The sequence below is a fragment of the Nesoenas mayeri genome (assembly GCF_963082525.1).
Source record: "Nesoenas mayeri genome assembly, chromosome: 3".
NCBI classification, from domain to species: Eukaryota; Metazoa; Chordata; class Aves; order Columbiformes; family Columbidae; genus Nesoenas; species Nesoenas mayeri.
Genome location: NC_137544.1, coordinates 4,348,163 through 4,364,293, shown reverse-complemented (window position 1 = coordinate 4,364,293; position 16,131 = coordinate 4,348,163). Strand labels below are relative to the sequence as shown.

General features: G+C 42.3%; 1 protein-coding gene across 1 annotated transcript in view; it reads right to left on the bottom strand.

Annotated features, from left to right (window-relative positions):
- PKHD1 (PKHD1 ciliary IPT domain containing fibrocystin/polyductin) overlaps positions 1-16,131 on the bottom strand; it is a gene marked incomplete at both ends in the record, with an annotated part of 264,384 nt that overhangs the window by 216,745 nt on the left and 31,508 nt on the right. The window contains 8 exons of the mRNA XM_080341064.1: positions 2,154-2,297; positions 2,454-4,067; positions 5,106-5,173; positions 6,792-6,987; positions 9,862-9,997; positions 10,778-10,908; positions 13,935-14,213; positions 14,676-14,781. Coding sequence (XP_080197190.1) covers positions 2,154-2,297; positions 2,454-4,067; positions 5,106-5,173; positions 6,792-6,987; positions 9,862-9,997; positions 10,778-10,908; positions 13,935-14,213; positions 14,676-14,781 — 2,674 coding nt within the window. The remainder of the gene's footprint in view (positions 1-2,153; positions 2,298-2,453; positions 4,068-5,105; positions 5,174-6,791; positions 6,988-9,861; positions 9,998-10,777; positions 10,909-13,934; positions 14,214-14,675; positions 14,782-16,131) is intronic.

The window sequence follows — 16,131 nt, the reverse complement described above, 5'->3', positions numbered from 1 at the left end:
AAACCACGAGGTGAGGCTGGATTAACTGCACTTAATAAAGCCACTCATGCCCTAAGTGGTGGGGGTGTGCAATCCCTGAAATATTAGGAGAAAGCCATCTGGAAAGTATCTTGCCTTACATGCAAAATGACCAATGCTGCACATAGATGTCCACAGGCTGAATACGCTTATCTCAGGGAGTACAAATAGCCTGGCAAACACAGATTTAAGCAGCCTGGAAGTATTTTTTTTATTATTATTTTTTAATGTAAAAGGAAAATATATTTTCTTTTAAATACTTAATTCATAGAGAAACATTTTTGCAACTTGACCGGTGAGATTTGCAAGGCTGCATGCTGCAAAATCCACAGCAGAGAAGAGAGGTAGTGTCTTGTAACTGGCCCAAAAGCAATAGTGCCTTGGTCCCTTTGGGTCCTGAGGCAAAGCATCCTTTGCATCTTCTCTCCAGAAACACAACCAACAGGCGGGCAGCAACCAGCATTCACTTGCTGACATCTAGTGTCAGTATTAAGCATTGTGGTCCTGTCTGTAAGATGGTTTTGCCCAGGCTCCCTCAGCCACCTACCACTCAGTGAATTTTGAACTCAGTTATTAATGTTTTCACAGTTTGGATCAATTTGATTACATTTTATTCCACTATTCTTCCTGCACTAACAGGACTTCCCTGGTTTATATGCTATTTTTTTTGGACTCCAGCACCATGTCTTTTTTCTTGTTTAAGAAATAGTAAAAAGCAGGTTTGTGGACTGTACCTGGATCTGGTCTAAAACAAAGAAAACTGAGTCCTAACAATCCCTTGGTGTCTCCTTTTGAATGCTTGGAGTTGGTATTTAAAGCCCTTTTCTTTCCCCATCCTGTCCATTTTAACATTCCTCGTGGATATGGAAAGGAACCATTCAAAATGAAAAGAACAAATTTAGAATTTCAGAATAACAGATGCTAGAGGGGACCCTTGGATGCCTCTCATCCCAATCCTTCCTTGAAGGAATTTTAAATTTCTCATTGGACTAGTTTCTCAGCAACTAATCTGGTGAACTTCTGACTCTTTTGGAGGATAGAGATTCCACACACCTTGGAGCAAAACCCTAGCAATTGACTGTCACCTCTCTTCCAGGTCCACAAAGCAGAAGAGGCCATGGAACTTGGGTCACCACCTTTGGATGGTCACAGAATGGCAAATATTTCTGTAGATCTCAGGATGTTATCCCAGCATCACAGCTATGAAAGAGCTGAAGTGTAATGGCACCAAGGGTTGCAATGTCACAGCACCAGGGTAAGTGCTCCATTCTTAACGTTTAGGGAATGACATTATGTCTCAGTGTGAGATTTAGAAGTCTTAAATCTTGCCTTTTGTAGATCTTAGGAGCCTGTGTGCTGTGCTGCCTGTAGGAGAGGGAGGACGTAAATCTTGTCCCAGCAAATGTGTATTTTGAAGAGTTTCCTCCAAAACTGAGACAGGGTTATTTCTCTCTGAGACAGCTGGAGATCCTGGCATTGTTCCCTGCTGTGCTGCCTCTCTCCATTTAAGGAGGATGCTCTGGCTGTGGGATGATCCTCTCTTCCTCTCAAGGAATTAAAATCCTCATCTCCACCTTCCCAAAGGTATGAACTGACCATAGGACATCATTTGTTCACCCTCCCAGTCATTCACCTTCTTTCTCCCACTCCCTACCTCACCAAAACAGTCCCACCATGCAGCAGAAACACAAAATGTTTGGGGCCACAGAAAATAAGACATCAGTTCACTAGACCAGTCACGATGGCCAAGAGGAGCTTGGGTTCCCAACCCTACAGCCCTCATGCACATTTTCCGTGAGACAGTTTTCCCAAGGAATAGCTGTCACAAGGAACTACTGTTGCTGTGCACATCTCATAAAGATACAAAAAGCATGTGTAGCAACTCTGACCACAGGCACATGGTGGATCTATTCCAAAGGCCACGGCCATTGACTTAAAACCTCCCCCTGGCAGCACTTGTCATTGTACGGAGCTCAAAACTAGAGGTGAACACTGTGTTAGTTCCTCTTCTTTCTCCAGGGTTGCTGCTGCACTCTGCCCTGGCATGAGATATACTGCGAACCCCGAGTTTTGGGTCAAGCTATGTTTTTAGGTGATATTTTTAACGCGATGGCTGGGTTTGTGTCTTAGCTGACCATGTAAGCGTGGGGCAAGGCAGCTCAGTTCAGTCGTCATCATGTTGTCCAGCATTTCACAGGGGATGCCACAGACTGTGACCAAAGTCTTCCCTGGAGAAAACCCAGTTCCATGCAGATAAACTGTTCCTCCATTCAAGCCACCTTGGAAAAGGACAGAAAACAGAATTTAAGACAGAGTCTTGCCAACAAAGGTATTTTTTTGAATTAATAATTTTTGCTATTGTGCCAAAAATACCCCAGTGACCACAGTGCCCCACAATACCACCCACAGAGCTACAGTAAGTCTTTGTGACTTACCCCAGTTGCGATGCACAGCTGTCAGCATCAGCTGAGAGGTGAATGTCAGGTTGGAGGAAGCCCAGCCCCTGGGGACATGGAGGCCCAACACATGATACTCGCCAACAGGGAGCAGAGGAGCTGAGCACTGCAAAGTAGAGCCAGCGATGGTGACACCACTACAAGAAAAGTCTCCAACAAACACGTGGATGGTGTCCATCTCGGTGACCCGTGATACAGTCACTGTTAGAAGGAGACCAGTTGCAGCAAGTGAAAGGAAAACTGGAGTAAATTCATTGTTGTAACTTATTCTTCCAAGGTAATAGGAGATGCCATCTACTTTTAGACTCAAAGCTTTAGTCCCATTACCTGGTGGCACCGTGCACTGGATAGCTACACAGGTGACACTGAGAATGAGGCAAGGGTGGTGATTGATGAGAACAGAAGTCATTCTCTTTCCTTTCAGTGCTGAACCTGCTAAGGTGAGAAGGCCTCCACCATTGGTACTGAAGTTTTGTGGGTAAAACTGGTACACCTGAGGCAAGATGGTAAGAACACTGGATGCCTTTCTGAAGCAAGCTCGCCCACTTTTCCTGTTGGATATGGAAATGTTGTGCTTCCCTGGGGCGATGCAGTCTGCCTGGCACTTGATGCTGGTCTCATTCCAGAAAGTTACCTTGCAGACAGGCTGGTTATCCACGTGTACCATGGGACTGTCACTTGGCCATGCCAACCTCTCTCCTTTGATTGTCACGTAGGTGAATGTTCCATTGGTCTCCCAGGTCACCAAATCTACAAGGGGCGTCCACTGTTCATGCAGGTGGAGTGTACAGTCTCCAAGGCAGATGCTGCTGATCCCATTGACATTCACTGTGACATTAAGAGTCCAAGATGCCTCAGCCAGCTGCTGGTAATGCAAAGGATGGGCTCCTGGAAGGACAACACAACTAATGGCATCATTACGAGAGTTCTGGATTTCGCAGGAATAATTACCCTCCAGGCTGACCTGTACCAAATTCCTCCTGGATTTTAAAGCAATACCAGATATAGTGAGTAACATCCCACCACAGACTGATCCTTGCGATGGGAATATGGAAGTTATCCGTGGAGCTACTGTAAGGGCTTTCAGCCTTGCTGTCACACAGGCATATCCTAGCTGCCTCTGGATAACCTGGATGGGGAAAGTCCCTGGTTCCAGGCTCCTCAGTGGCAAGGAACACTGATAAAATACTGCAGACTTGTTGCCATGTTGAAACTCAAGTTCACATTCACTGTGTCCAAGCTTAGCCACAGATCCCGTGATGTTTATCCCCTGGATGCTCAAGAGCAGGTTGTGATCTGTGATTTCCATTTCAACAATGGTAATCAAAGGAGTCAAAGCTCTTTGGTAATTAAAGGTGGTGGTTCTTTTTGCAGAAAGAGTATATTGAAGTGAACTGCTCCTGATGACTACATTTACTCTGACAGAGATGTCTTGTGAATCTTCATTAGACAAATTAGCAGCTGGTGGAGTCAGACACCAAATTGTCTCTTCTGCCAAGTGAGTAACTGTACAGGTTTGCGTGTTCATTGAAACAGAAACCAGGGCAGGGTTTTGGCTAAAGCCCACCCCAGAGATTGTGAGTAGTGTTCCACCTAGAAGTAAAGCAAAACAATGGAGGAGGACATTATATGCAAGAAACAAATCAGTGACTGTCAGTGAACAATCACGAACAACGATTTAGCTGATGAGCACAGTAGACAGTCTTAGTCAGGTTGAATGGAAGTATTATAGCTTGATCTTCAAAACTGATAGCCTTTGCTCTCCAAGCTCTCCATGGCTTGAGCACTTCACAAATTGTTGAACTAATCACATAAACTCCAAACTTCTGAGTTTCTGTATCTGCGTTTGTTGTGAGCCTGGGAGAGCAATCTGTGGAGGACCTGAGGTTGCATCACAAGAATTTCTCTGTTTTCTATAAAAGTGTTTCCAAGGGCTCATGTAAAATTCACTGCAGGAATCCAACTCTTTCCCAACCCCAGTCAAATGATAAAATAAATCAACCACCTCAAATCTGCTTTTTAAGATTTGAAGTAAAACTTTTTTTTTTAAATTCAATGATGTTTTGCTCTGAAACACGCTTAAATTATTTCCAATGTTTAAAAGCTTGGAATGGGATTAATAAATATTTCACTTTTGATTAAATTTACATCAAAAAGGGATTTTTTTGTCTTTTCAACTTAAAAATTAATGTCCCCTTTGAGATGACTTGAAATTATTGTTCGCTTCAAACCACATTTGTACCCTGCTTTCCACCTAACTTTCACACAGAAAACCTTGAAAGATGGAGGCGTAATGACTGAAAGAAACAGCACAGATGAGTCAGGTGTGGGCGCGCTTTGTTTTCCCAATGGGAACACACAAGGATACATGAGCAAACACTTTGGGAAATCAAATTCAAAGCACAGGCACCTCTGAGCCAGCCAACCAGATTGAGAGATGCTCACTACAATCCCACATCTCCAGATGCCGCTGTCTGCTGGTTGATGCCTGCATAATAAAGGCCCACAGATTTAAAACACCCCCATTTAAAGTGATGTGAAAAAGGATGCCCTTTCCATTCCTGCAGGAAAACCGAGCCCTCGATCCCTTTAACCTCCATAAGTGGCTGAAGTTATAACAACATAGTTTACCCAGAAAAGATCCACAACACGGCTCTACGCTGAAGACCTCTGAGAGGTACTGGATTAATGGCTCAACCCTGCAAAACACAAACAACATAGAAAGAGTTTTTTGAGGGCTGGGTTTTTAATATTATTTTCTCTCTTACTGCAGCATCATGCTGTAAGAAGTTACAACTCCTTTAAGGTTGGAAGGTCAAATGCCCACCTGGCACATCCTTTTATTTTTTCAGTCATTTTGGTTGGAAGAGACCTTCAAGATCATCAAGTCCAACCATAACCTAAATCTAGGACTAAACCATGTCCCTAAGAAGCTCATCGATAAGTCTTTTAAACCCCTCTAAGGATGATGACTCAACCACTTCCCTGGGCAGCCTGTTCCAATGCTTGACAACTCTCTCCATAAAGAAATTTTTCCCAATATCCAATCTGAACCTCCTCTGGCATAACTTGAGATCATTTCCTCTCATTCAATTATGAACACTGTCTGATCAAGTGGTATCCTGTAGGTCAACTTCAGTTCATGAGGCACAACTGAATTGCCAATCAAAAGAATCAATAATGAGATTTCTGACAAACATATCCCAAAGTAGCCATGCCCACAGACAGAAGATGCAAGATGAAGAGACATCCCAACTGCCTTCTCTTTTTGCATTCTCCCACCAGACTAAGGAGATATCTACAGCAAGAGGAAACCCAGCCACAACCTCCTGAAGTCCACTCAGATAAGTGTATAGCTCTGTTTCTGTCCCACCTACATCTATTTTTCCTCCTCCTCCTTTCAAAAACATTCCCAAGTTCTAAAAAGACACATTAGAGAAGCAGATCTACCCAGACATGCAATCCAGCCCAAAAGAGATCATAACTGTCTTCTGAAATGCCCCATCTCCCTCCACTTATCCATGCCCAAGGACAAAGTGATTGTGCTGCTAACAGGTTCCAATATCCAATGGGTTCAATCCCTGCGTGCCATCCCATTGACCACAGGCTTTCTCCTTCTGAAGTTCATTAATGCAACAAGCAGCTTAGGGTGGATTGTGAGCAATAAAACAACTCCCTTCTCACCAGTACAACGGTTTCAGGATCATTCCTATCAGCCATCATGTATGAGAGATGTGTGGCTGAGGAGCAAAACTGTGTTGCTTGTGAATGCATTGTTGCATCCCATTTTCAGGTCTATTTTCCCCCACATTTTAATTTATACTACACTTATCTAGGCAGGAACTTGAAGTGTCACCTTAAAAGATGGAAATAGCATCATTTAAAAATTCTCCAAACAAAGCATTTTTTTTTTATTTTTCAAACTAGCTTTTGTTTTGCTCATGAAAAGTGTTTCTTTTCTTCTGCTGTTTTTCGACAGAAGGATTTATCTGCATTTGACCTGAATCTGTGAATACCTTTGATTGCCTGAATATGCATTTTTCATCAAATCAACTGTTTTTTTCTAAAATGTTTCTCTCCTGCCTCCTACTGATCCAAGGGGAGTTAATTGACTAGCATTAGCAGTTTGCTGACTTGGGTTCCACAGATCAATAAATGCCTTCATAATTATTCATAATTTTATACCACACTGCAGATTTCACCGTTAGGTACAGAATTTGTGAAAACTCTTATCTTTCTTTTCAGATTAACCCTAAAATACCAAATAGGACAGAGAATGACATTTTTATCTTAGGGAAAGTACACACTTTCACTCACCTTTTTGAAGCGATAGTAATGTTGTTGATGATGACAGAAACATTGTGCCATCCCGCAGCCAGGGCTGGAAGAGTCACATTAACACCACAGTCCATCTGCACCAGGATCTGTGCCCATGAGCCCCCAATTTGCACCTTGATATCTGACCCTCGGTAGCTGGCAAACTGGGATATTCCAATATGAAGCTCCTGACCTCCTGCAGAGAGGAGAATGGATAAAACTATTTCAGTTCTTCTGTCAAAAGTTATTTTACCATGTGTAACCGTTGCCCAAGGAAGACCATGGAGTCCCATTGTGCCAGAAGCGGTCCAGTCATGTTCATCAGCTCAAAACAAAAACTAGGAGATGACAGTGCTTCTGTATCCTACACATCCATTGCCATCCCTAATAAGGTCACCAGCCACCAAAGTTGTCTCAGGATGTTGGCACAGTGAACTTGGCTATGGCCATCTATGGCCGCTCTCAGCCTGCTGGTGCACACTCAGGGTGGGATCCATGCACCCTTACCGTAAACATCTATAAATAACTGCAGCTAATTAGACCCAAATCCAATCTTTCTAAAGCTCACATAAACTGGAGCTGAGGGGTTGTGTGATTTTTCCTAAATTCCTGACAAATAATCCACATCACATTTTTCCAGCATCTTACTCTTTCTTCGGTGATCTAACAGGAGCCTCGCACAGCTAAAAGAAAATTTCCTTGGGTTCCTAAAGCCAGTCGCCCCACATGCTCCAAAGTACCTTGTTTTCATGAGATATGACTTTCTCTCCTATTTAACCTCTGCTGTGAGACAAATTATATTCATATGATAGAGGATACACCTTATTTGTGTATACTGCAGTAATAGAAAAGGACAAGGGCAGTAGAGAAGGGAATTTCATAGCCTAAATCCCTCCTGAAATAGTTTAAAAAATTAGGGTGATATGCCTCAGTCCAAATATAAATGCATTTTCACTGAGAGCACTATATCTGTGGCGAGTTAAGAAAAACAGACCCTTTATCGTGTAATTTATCTTATTGTAAGGAAAACATCCAAAATAACTGGTGAATCCCACAGCAGCACCTGTTTCTCTTCAGTGACTTTTTAAGACATCCAAGCCACAAGCACAGGCTGACAGAGGTTTAGGAGATTAATCTTATCTCTCTATATTCTCTGAAGGGTGTGGGTTCAATTGCACAGAATAAGCAGGACAAGAAGGGGTCTTCAAGTCCAACTCCCTGCTGTCATAGACAGCTATATTACGTGAATCCCCTTCCTAAATTCATCAGACAAAATATATTAATATTTCTTTACCATCCCCTGGAGCCAGAAAGCCCAAAACACCCACAGAGTTGCTGCAGACCAACAGGTGAATAGTAGCTGTCCCAGAGCAGCTTCATTTTTGCCCACTCCTCTTCTTCACTGAGCTCACTCCATTTTAAAAGCAATGATGCATGTGGCACTTTTCCCCGATACACAGCACAGTAATCAAGAGCAGCTCATCTACTTTACATTCTCACCTTTTCTAAATGAAAATTAACATTTCTGGGTTAGCCCATCCTTACTAGAGATTCAAATCAGAGTAGTAAGTTTCTCTCCCAAGCAGAGACCAGGGTCACTTGGATTTAGCATCTCCTCCACTGCTGGTATGGTCCCCGTTAACATTCAGCACCGCAACTTCAGATTTGGAGAAGTCTCTCCCTTTCACAAAGCCAGAGAGTCTGTATAAAGCTCCTCTCATCTACCAGCTCCTCTAAGCAGGTCTTGAAATCAGTACTTTTCAATTCTGCGTATGCAAAGAGTCAAATAAAGTTTGAAAGCCTGAGAAGTTGGATATATTAATAATCTGAACTCTTTGGACTCTTGGTCAATTGTCAACTTAATCCTAGATGCCTGGAAGGCATCAGTGTAATTTATTTATTCTTTTTATTATATAGTAGGAAAATGATATTAAAAGCCGAAGCCATGGAGGTTCTGAATAGAAGATTGAACTCAGCCTCACCACCATTCACAAGATGCTGTAACATTAACAAATTCCTTACACCTGAGTTGCCTGTGGCTAGAAAAATCTCCCCTTGGTGCTATGGTACCTGAATAATATTCAGATGATAAAGGACACTTTCTCTTATTTATACATTCTGAAGTAATGGAAAATGGCAAGGGCATTTGGGGAAATGAATAGAAATTCTGGGCATGCAGCAAGAAATGCATCTCATCGCTGGCAGTCACCTAACTCCTTGCATCTCCTCCAAGTCCAACCAAACTACTGAGCTGGGGGGAGCCTTATCAAGATATGTGCTGGAGAGGTTACAAAAAGAGAGAAGAAAAAGAAATTAGATTATTACATCCTTGGAGGAATGGCAGTGGGGTGGGTAGAAAAGCAGGAATATTTCTGTCTTCCTCCTATCTTCCTCTTTCTTTCAGATACTAGGAACCTTGGTTACTGTTCACCATTAATACCTTCTGTTCCCAATGCCCAGCCAAAACCTTGTGGGGTTGAAAATAAAAAGCAAGCACAAGCTTTCAAAAGATAGGAATGCTGAATTATCCGTGAGATCTGCTTGGGATTTTGGACCCCCAAAGTCCGTGAAGTCCATGATAGTATTCCAAAGGATCACAAGGTCAAACTGAAGGAAACAGTCTGGCTTAGAAATGGGAACTAACAATCAGGTGTTGCCTCTTCTGCTTTCAACAACCCAAAATGCAGATGATGTGCTTTATGATCAATTATTTGGGATCCTGGAAAAGGACCCTCTCTAGAGCTCATTCCTCTTGTTGTGGCTCAACCTGTTACCAAGAATGAATGAGTGGGATAGTTTCAGAGCAGAGTTAGAGAAATGTGACAGAAAAGGAGCACTATACCACACCTGGCATCCTGTGGACATCATCTATACCAGCCTAAGGCAAGCAACTCATCTGCTAGAGTAAATCCAACATAAAACAACCAGGACTGACCAGGACTAGCAGGAAACAGCAAAGACACAGTGCTGGATCACCAGACTCCATAGACATAAATTCCCTCTGCCCTATCACCATCAGCAATAAAAACACATAAACACGATGCCTAATACATGTTTGCAGACTTTTCACCTGCTATGCCACTTCTGTTTCTGCTCAGTGATACAACAGCAGGGTTTAAGGAAGGATCATACTGGAACAAGTCGGTTACTGTTGTTGACTGGTACCCAGAAATTAACGTAACACTGGCAGCAGCATCTTCTGTCCCCTGGTAACAGAAATTAAGAAAAATGTCAAGGTTAAGAATGCACCAATAATTAAAAAAACACTATTCCCTGACTTATCCTCTTCCCTATCATATTCCTTCATCTCCCATACCTAATGAGTCAGGCACATGGGCACTGATGAAATTTGTATGTACACCGGACTCTACTTAAATGCCTACAGTTACAATGTCTTTAAAGTCATCTATGGAGAGGTATTTCAGACTATGCAGATTTCCATTTGCCATATCCATAATAGTAAATTAAACAGGGGTAATTCATAGGCATAGACAGTTATCCCTATGCTTAAACTATTAGCATCATCCTGGGTATAATTTTGCCATGTAGCAAAGTGCACTGCTGCTAAAAATCCCTAGGCATGTTTTTGCACAACACACAGATAGTGTCTGAAGGAGGCCTGGATGTAAAGTAGAAGACTTGGAGTTGAAGAAGGTTCAAATATGTGAGCATGAACTCTCATCCCAGCCATGTTTAATCGACTAACGTATAACAGAAAGTGAAGACATGCAATTTTACTAGAGTTCAAAGCACCAGTTTTGTTTATGTGAGGCTTAGCTAATGATGTTTCACTAGTTTTCATAAATTGCCTAGCTGTCTATCGTTAATTAAGTTCTAAACTGTAGGTAGAGCCCACAGTAAATTTTCCCGCAGCCAAGACTTGGCTGATGTCTTACCATTCGCCCTTCCACTAGTGTAGCTCAGGCTAGGAAAACATAGAAAGGCCTGTAGGCTGCTCAGTGTTCCCAAAAAATGTGATTTCTTACCCGAGAGGGAACTTTACATTCAATTCTTGTTGAATTTTGGTCACCCTTCAAAATTGGGCAATACTGAGATCCAAACAACACCAAGTTTACCCCTTCCAGATTGGTCCCCCTGAGAGTCACTCTCAGTCCTCCTAAAAAAAAAAAAAAAAAGAAACACAATTATTCTGTTACATTCAAGATATGGAACAATATTTTTATATGCAAAGGATTTTTTTTAATAGGTAACTACAAAAAGACCACTGTCCCTCCTTTGATTCCATGATGATCTGCTTCCACCCTTGCTGTGTCTTGCTCTTTCACCACAGATCTTTCTTTCCTAATATTTGAATTCTTGTCCATGATACAAGAGGACTCGGTTTGTTTCTCGGTTTATTTTTTAATGACATACTTATTTAAGCCGGCAAGGTCTGGCCTGTGATCTCAAACTTTGAAAGATCCTCAGCCCAAGAATGAAATAAGGAAGGAAGGAAGAAGCACTAAGAATGGAAAATGAGCTTAACACAGCAGGTGCTGTCACAGTTCAAATAGCTGCCAAGCACCCTGCTGTCAAAAAAGCCTTTAGCATGTGTCTAGGAAACTTAGGCTGGAAAGGGGACTTGGCAGGGCTCGAGTCTTAGCAGAGTTGTGAGGAAAGTCATGCAGGGCTTGATTCTGCGAAGCACTGAGCAACCTCAGCTCTCCTTTGTGCCTTCAATCACATGCGGGATCATACCCAACACAAGTCAGACTTGCACTTGATCTTTCTGCAGCACCCAGTTCCAATGCAAATAGTCAAGGTGCTCCTCTGCTTTTTTCAAGTAAATAGAGGATTCAGGGATATTTCAAACAGAAGCAGAAAATAGGAATACAGCTTAATGGCAATTCTAACCTGCACCTTGATGTCATTCAGAGACAAAAAAGAAATAAATTGTCCTTTGAACTTACAGCCATTTGCTCTAAGTATCAGTACTGCAGAGTTTTAGGAGTATGGCTAGACAGACTGCTCAGGAACAATTTTTATTATTGCAGTGTTTATGTACATGTGCTATATCATCATGACCATATTACAACACAACCAACATTTTATGATTCTTTTGATGTGTGATGTAAGCAGACTTCTATGGTAGGGTCATTATATATGGATGGCAGAGTCCCTTATACATTTTCCTCAGAGCATCATTTCTTGCTAATTCTATAAACCACCAGAAAAGTCTAGAAGTTTAATCTTCTAGATTTTCTCAGGCTGGCAGAACACCCAGGCAAATAGCAGCATTCAGATAGGTTGACAGCAAGTTCTTTCCATTTACTGGAACAGGGTAGTATCTTTAGAAGGGCACCCCATTCTTACAGAGTTGGGTCACAGGGAACTCCAAGCATGGTATCACTGAAGCCAGTGATGTTTTGACAAGAAGAACCTGATGCAGCAAAGTACAAGATGCTTTCTTGGCTTCCTCTCCTGTAACTTTAAGTTTGCAAAGCCAGAAACAACAAGAACTCAAAACTGAAGCCACTTATCTAATGTGATAGTTGTCAGATAAGGAGCCTCAGATTTAGAGTACAAAATCCATGTGTGTTGTGTAAACACTGATGCTCTTAAGTTTTGATATTTACACTTATATCCATATGTAATGAAATACCGCATATGTGCACTTTACGATAAGATTGAAGAGAGGTATTTTAAATGGAAGAAATTAAAAACACAGATGGAAGCTGTAATTCTTTCCAATTATAAATGTTCAAGGCATATGTAATATAAGTTAGCATTATACTTGCTTTCTTTTTAATGAGTGACAGATCACTGTAATTGGGAGAACTGGATTGTCAGCGAAGGAAATGAGAAGTAAGGCCCAAGCACTGAAACTTGATATTGTTGGCTTTTTCTTTTTAGGGTGTGTTTCTATTTGTTTGTTTAATGAATTAGAGCAGTGAGTATCAACCTTATGCATTGTATCACCCTCCCACTGGAGAAGAAAAAAAATGGAGGAAAGAAAACGGTTAGAATAACTTTCTTGCCATATGTTCCAACAAAACATAAAAGGGTAGCCATAACTTCTTGCTTTTGAGGTTAGGAACCCTACATTCTCCTAAGACTACCCCATGGAACATCCACATAGAGGTTCACAGACTATTGTTTCCTCCATTTGCCTGCTCCAAGGTGGCCAAGCATGGCACAATCCATTCTCTAAGCCACATGCTGCACCTAGGCCTTACTCCTGTTTTCGGTGGTGTTTGTTAGCATTAACTCAAAGCACCTCAGTAATGAAACTAGGAGGTTTGCAGACAAAATCTTTGTAACTTTTACTATCAGAGGCTACCTCAGTCACCTTGTTTCTAGATGCATTCCTGGCTGCTTGAAAACAAGTCATACACTGGGACCATTGGTGCTTACTGCGCAACCCAGGTGTGTCCAGAGTGTTCTTCACGTTCCCCCTTGGGTTGGAGAGACTCTTCCCACTCTTAAAAAAGAAAGTATAGCTTTATACAGCCTTTGGTTAGGCTTAGCTGCAGTTGGCTGGGCACCCTGCTAGAACTTCCAGGGTCTTCCCTGGAACAGTACAGATTAGAGTCATAATGGTTCTTTGGCCCAAGAGTCCTGTGGAAAATCTTCCACGCTCTTGTCTTCAGGGGTGGAACATACCACCTTTTATTTCCTTTCCTGTTTCAAGGAGACGAGGAGTAACGGAAATGGAAGGAGATTGAGTTTGAGCTTCTTTAGGCTTCTCAGTTTTGTATCTAAACACAGAGGAGTTTTCCATTTTATCGCTCAAAATATGAATTCACTTCAACTGGACTGACAAGAACCAAAGTTTAACCATTTCACAATAAGTCCAGATTAATTCATATATTATAAAGCTATGTGTCAAATGCATATGGGGAAGGTAAGCCACAAAACACTAATAGTCTTCAGGGTTGTTGGAATAAAGGTACCTGCGCTGGAACTTACTCTTCTCAAACTAAACTAGTTGGGAAACTGATTACCTCCACAAAGAATCAAGGAAAGTTTGTCACTCATTGAAAGAAACTTGTCCCAATGCTTTTGGGTACACACAATGTGTCCAACCATATTATGTCTTTTTTTCAGACCTTGGTAGTTGAAGAGAAGAACTGAAACACACCATGTAAAGCAAGAAACAAAAAGCAGATGTTCCTTTCAAGATGGTCTGGCATTTGGACCTACCAATCTCCGAAGATGTACGAGGTTCAATAGCTATCAACTTTGGCTCAACTCTTAGAAAGATGTCTTCTCCCATGCTGCCATTGAGTGCAAAGCCATGAGGTCTCACCAGCAGTGTCACCTGGTAGACTCCAACTGGCAACCTTTTCATCTGGCAGACCACTTCAGTCTGACTGGATGTTATGACGTGGCAGGTCACGTTGTTCACCTCTACCTGCAGGGCTAGCTTCTCCTCAGTGAAACCAGCACCCCTGATAATGACTGTGGCCTGGGATCCATCATCTGAAGGAACATAATCAACAAGATGACTTGTGAATTTTGATGTAGCAATGCCCAGGATTTACTTTCAACCAATAGGTAAAAGTTTTTACCATCTTCATTGGGACATCCTAAAAAGTGCAACACTGGTGATTTCTCATTGTCCCTCATCACACTTATTCCTATCTGCCCTTGTTCAGTTATTACCTTTTCTCTTTATTTTTTATTAATAATAACTCGAGCCAAGAGCCACCTTCTGCTTTAAGCACCAAGCTTATCACTGTCATCATATTGTCAATGTAAAAACATGCCTGTGCTATGTATTTTAAGACTGGAGCTGATCAGAAGTGCCCCACTAGAAAGTGCCATTTCCATAAAACCAGACATTTCCAAAAGAACACACACACACAAAATCATCAGCATCTGGCAGATCTTTTTCACCAAACTGCGCTTTTGGCATTTAGTTCAGACACAAAGCCCCATTACCTGATGAATACTCCACATCCCTGACTAAGGGTGTCAATTCCTGGCTGAACTGGAAAGAGCACAAACCAGAACAGTTTGCAGGGACATCATTCACCACCACCACCACCTGGAGATAGAGAAGAAGGTCATCCTGAAGCCAGAAAGGAGACAGAAATGTTTTCTAGAGCCACATCTACCTGGTAGATCTGCAGAACGATGCCAGTAGCCACACTGAGCTATCGAGAACGTTCTTACTGTGCCAGCACAGGGCACCATCAGGCAGCTGTTTGTCCCGCTGCAGACTCATTACAAATCTAATTTCAAGGCTTGCTAGGGCTCAGTCTTAAGCAAAGGAGAGCACAGCTTTGGATGTTTTATCACCAGTCTTTCCCAGTGTCTGTAGAATTCTATCTCACGTCTTGCTGGGAGCCACAACTCCTCCAAACTCCTGCTCTTCATTGAAGACCCTGCTTGCCATACCCAAGGAGTTCTCATCCTGCCTTGGAAACAAGTTTATTATGATTAAAGCACCCTGTAAGACTAATTAGAATGGATCTCAAAATGTGTCCTTGCAGCATGCAGCCCTCATTTTTTTTTCCTTTGTTGTTCATGCTGAAACAAGAAAGCTGGGATGTGACCTTGGTTATCTAACAAGAGATATCAAGAGGTATCTCTCCTAAGATCTCAACATCTCAGAAGGGTCAAGTGGTAAAGCACAGGGAGTAGGAAAGCCCCACTTCATCTCTCTCCCAGGTATTAAGGGTGTGTGCCAAGAGGTCATACCAATGCCTGCAAAAATCAAAAGCAGACTGTCTCTGAGAAATGCAGGGAGCACAGAGTTGCAAGGTACTCTGCTTGAACAGAGAAACAATAATTAGAGGGACAATTTTACACTTGCTGCTAGCAGCAAGCCAGAATAAAGCTTCAAAAATGAGGTGGAAATCTGATTGCTGCTTCTGTTCTGGTTTCATTTGGTCTAGTTGAGGGTATGTCTGTACCACAGGTGGCAGAGATATCATAGCTGGTTGAGCCACTGGAAGTAGGGATGTAGTTGTCATGTCTGGGGAACAGGCTTGCCAAAAAAACTAGGATGACCTAGTCCCACCTGCTGCACAGCTGTGCTTCAAGCACATCCAGCATCACTTTGATTTAACTACAATGCCCAGCAGCCTTTGCTGGAAGCAAAGCCAGCAATGCACATTGCTCAGCAACATCTGAGTTTGCAGCACATGCCTCCATCCAGCACACTCACTCAGACAGGAATCTCTCCTCGCTCCCTTTTCATGCATGAAGAACTGAGACCCACAGAGGCTGAGGGACTTGCCTAATTCACAGACTAGTACCACATCCACCACCTCATTTATTTTGCCTGTCAGTGTAACAGCTGGAATGCTGCAAATTAATAGTGTCGTTCCTGAGTTTGGTGGCCAGCACCATAAGACCCAAGGGTGGTACAAAGATGTCAGCCCTTGGCCAC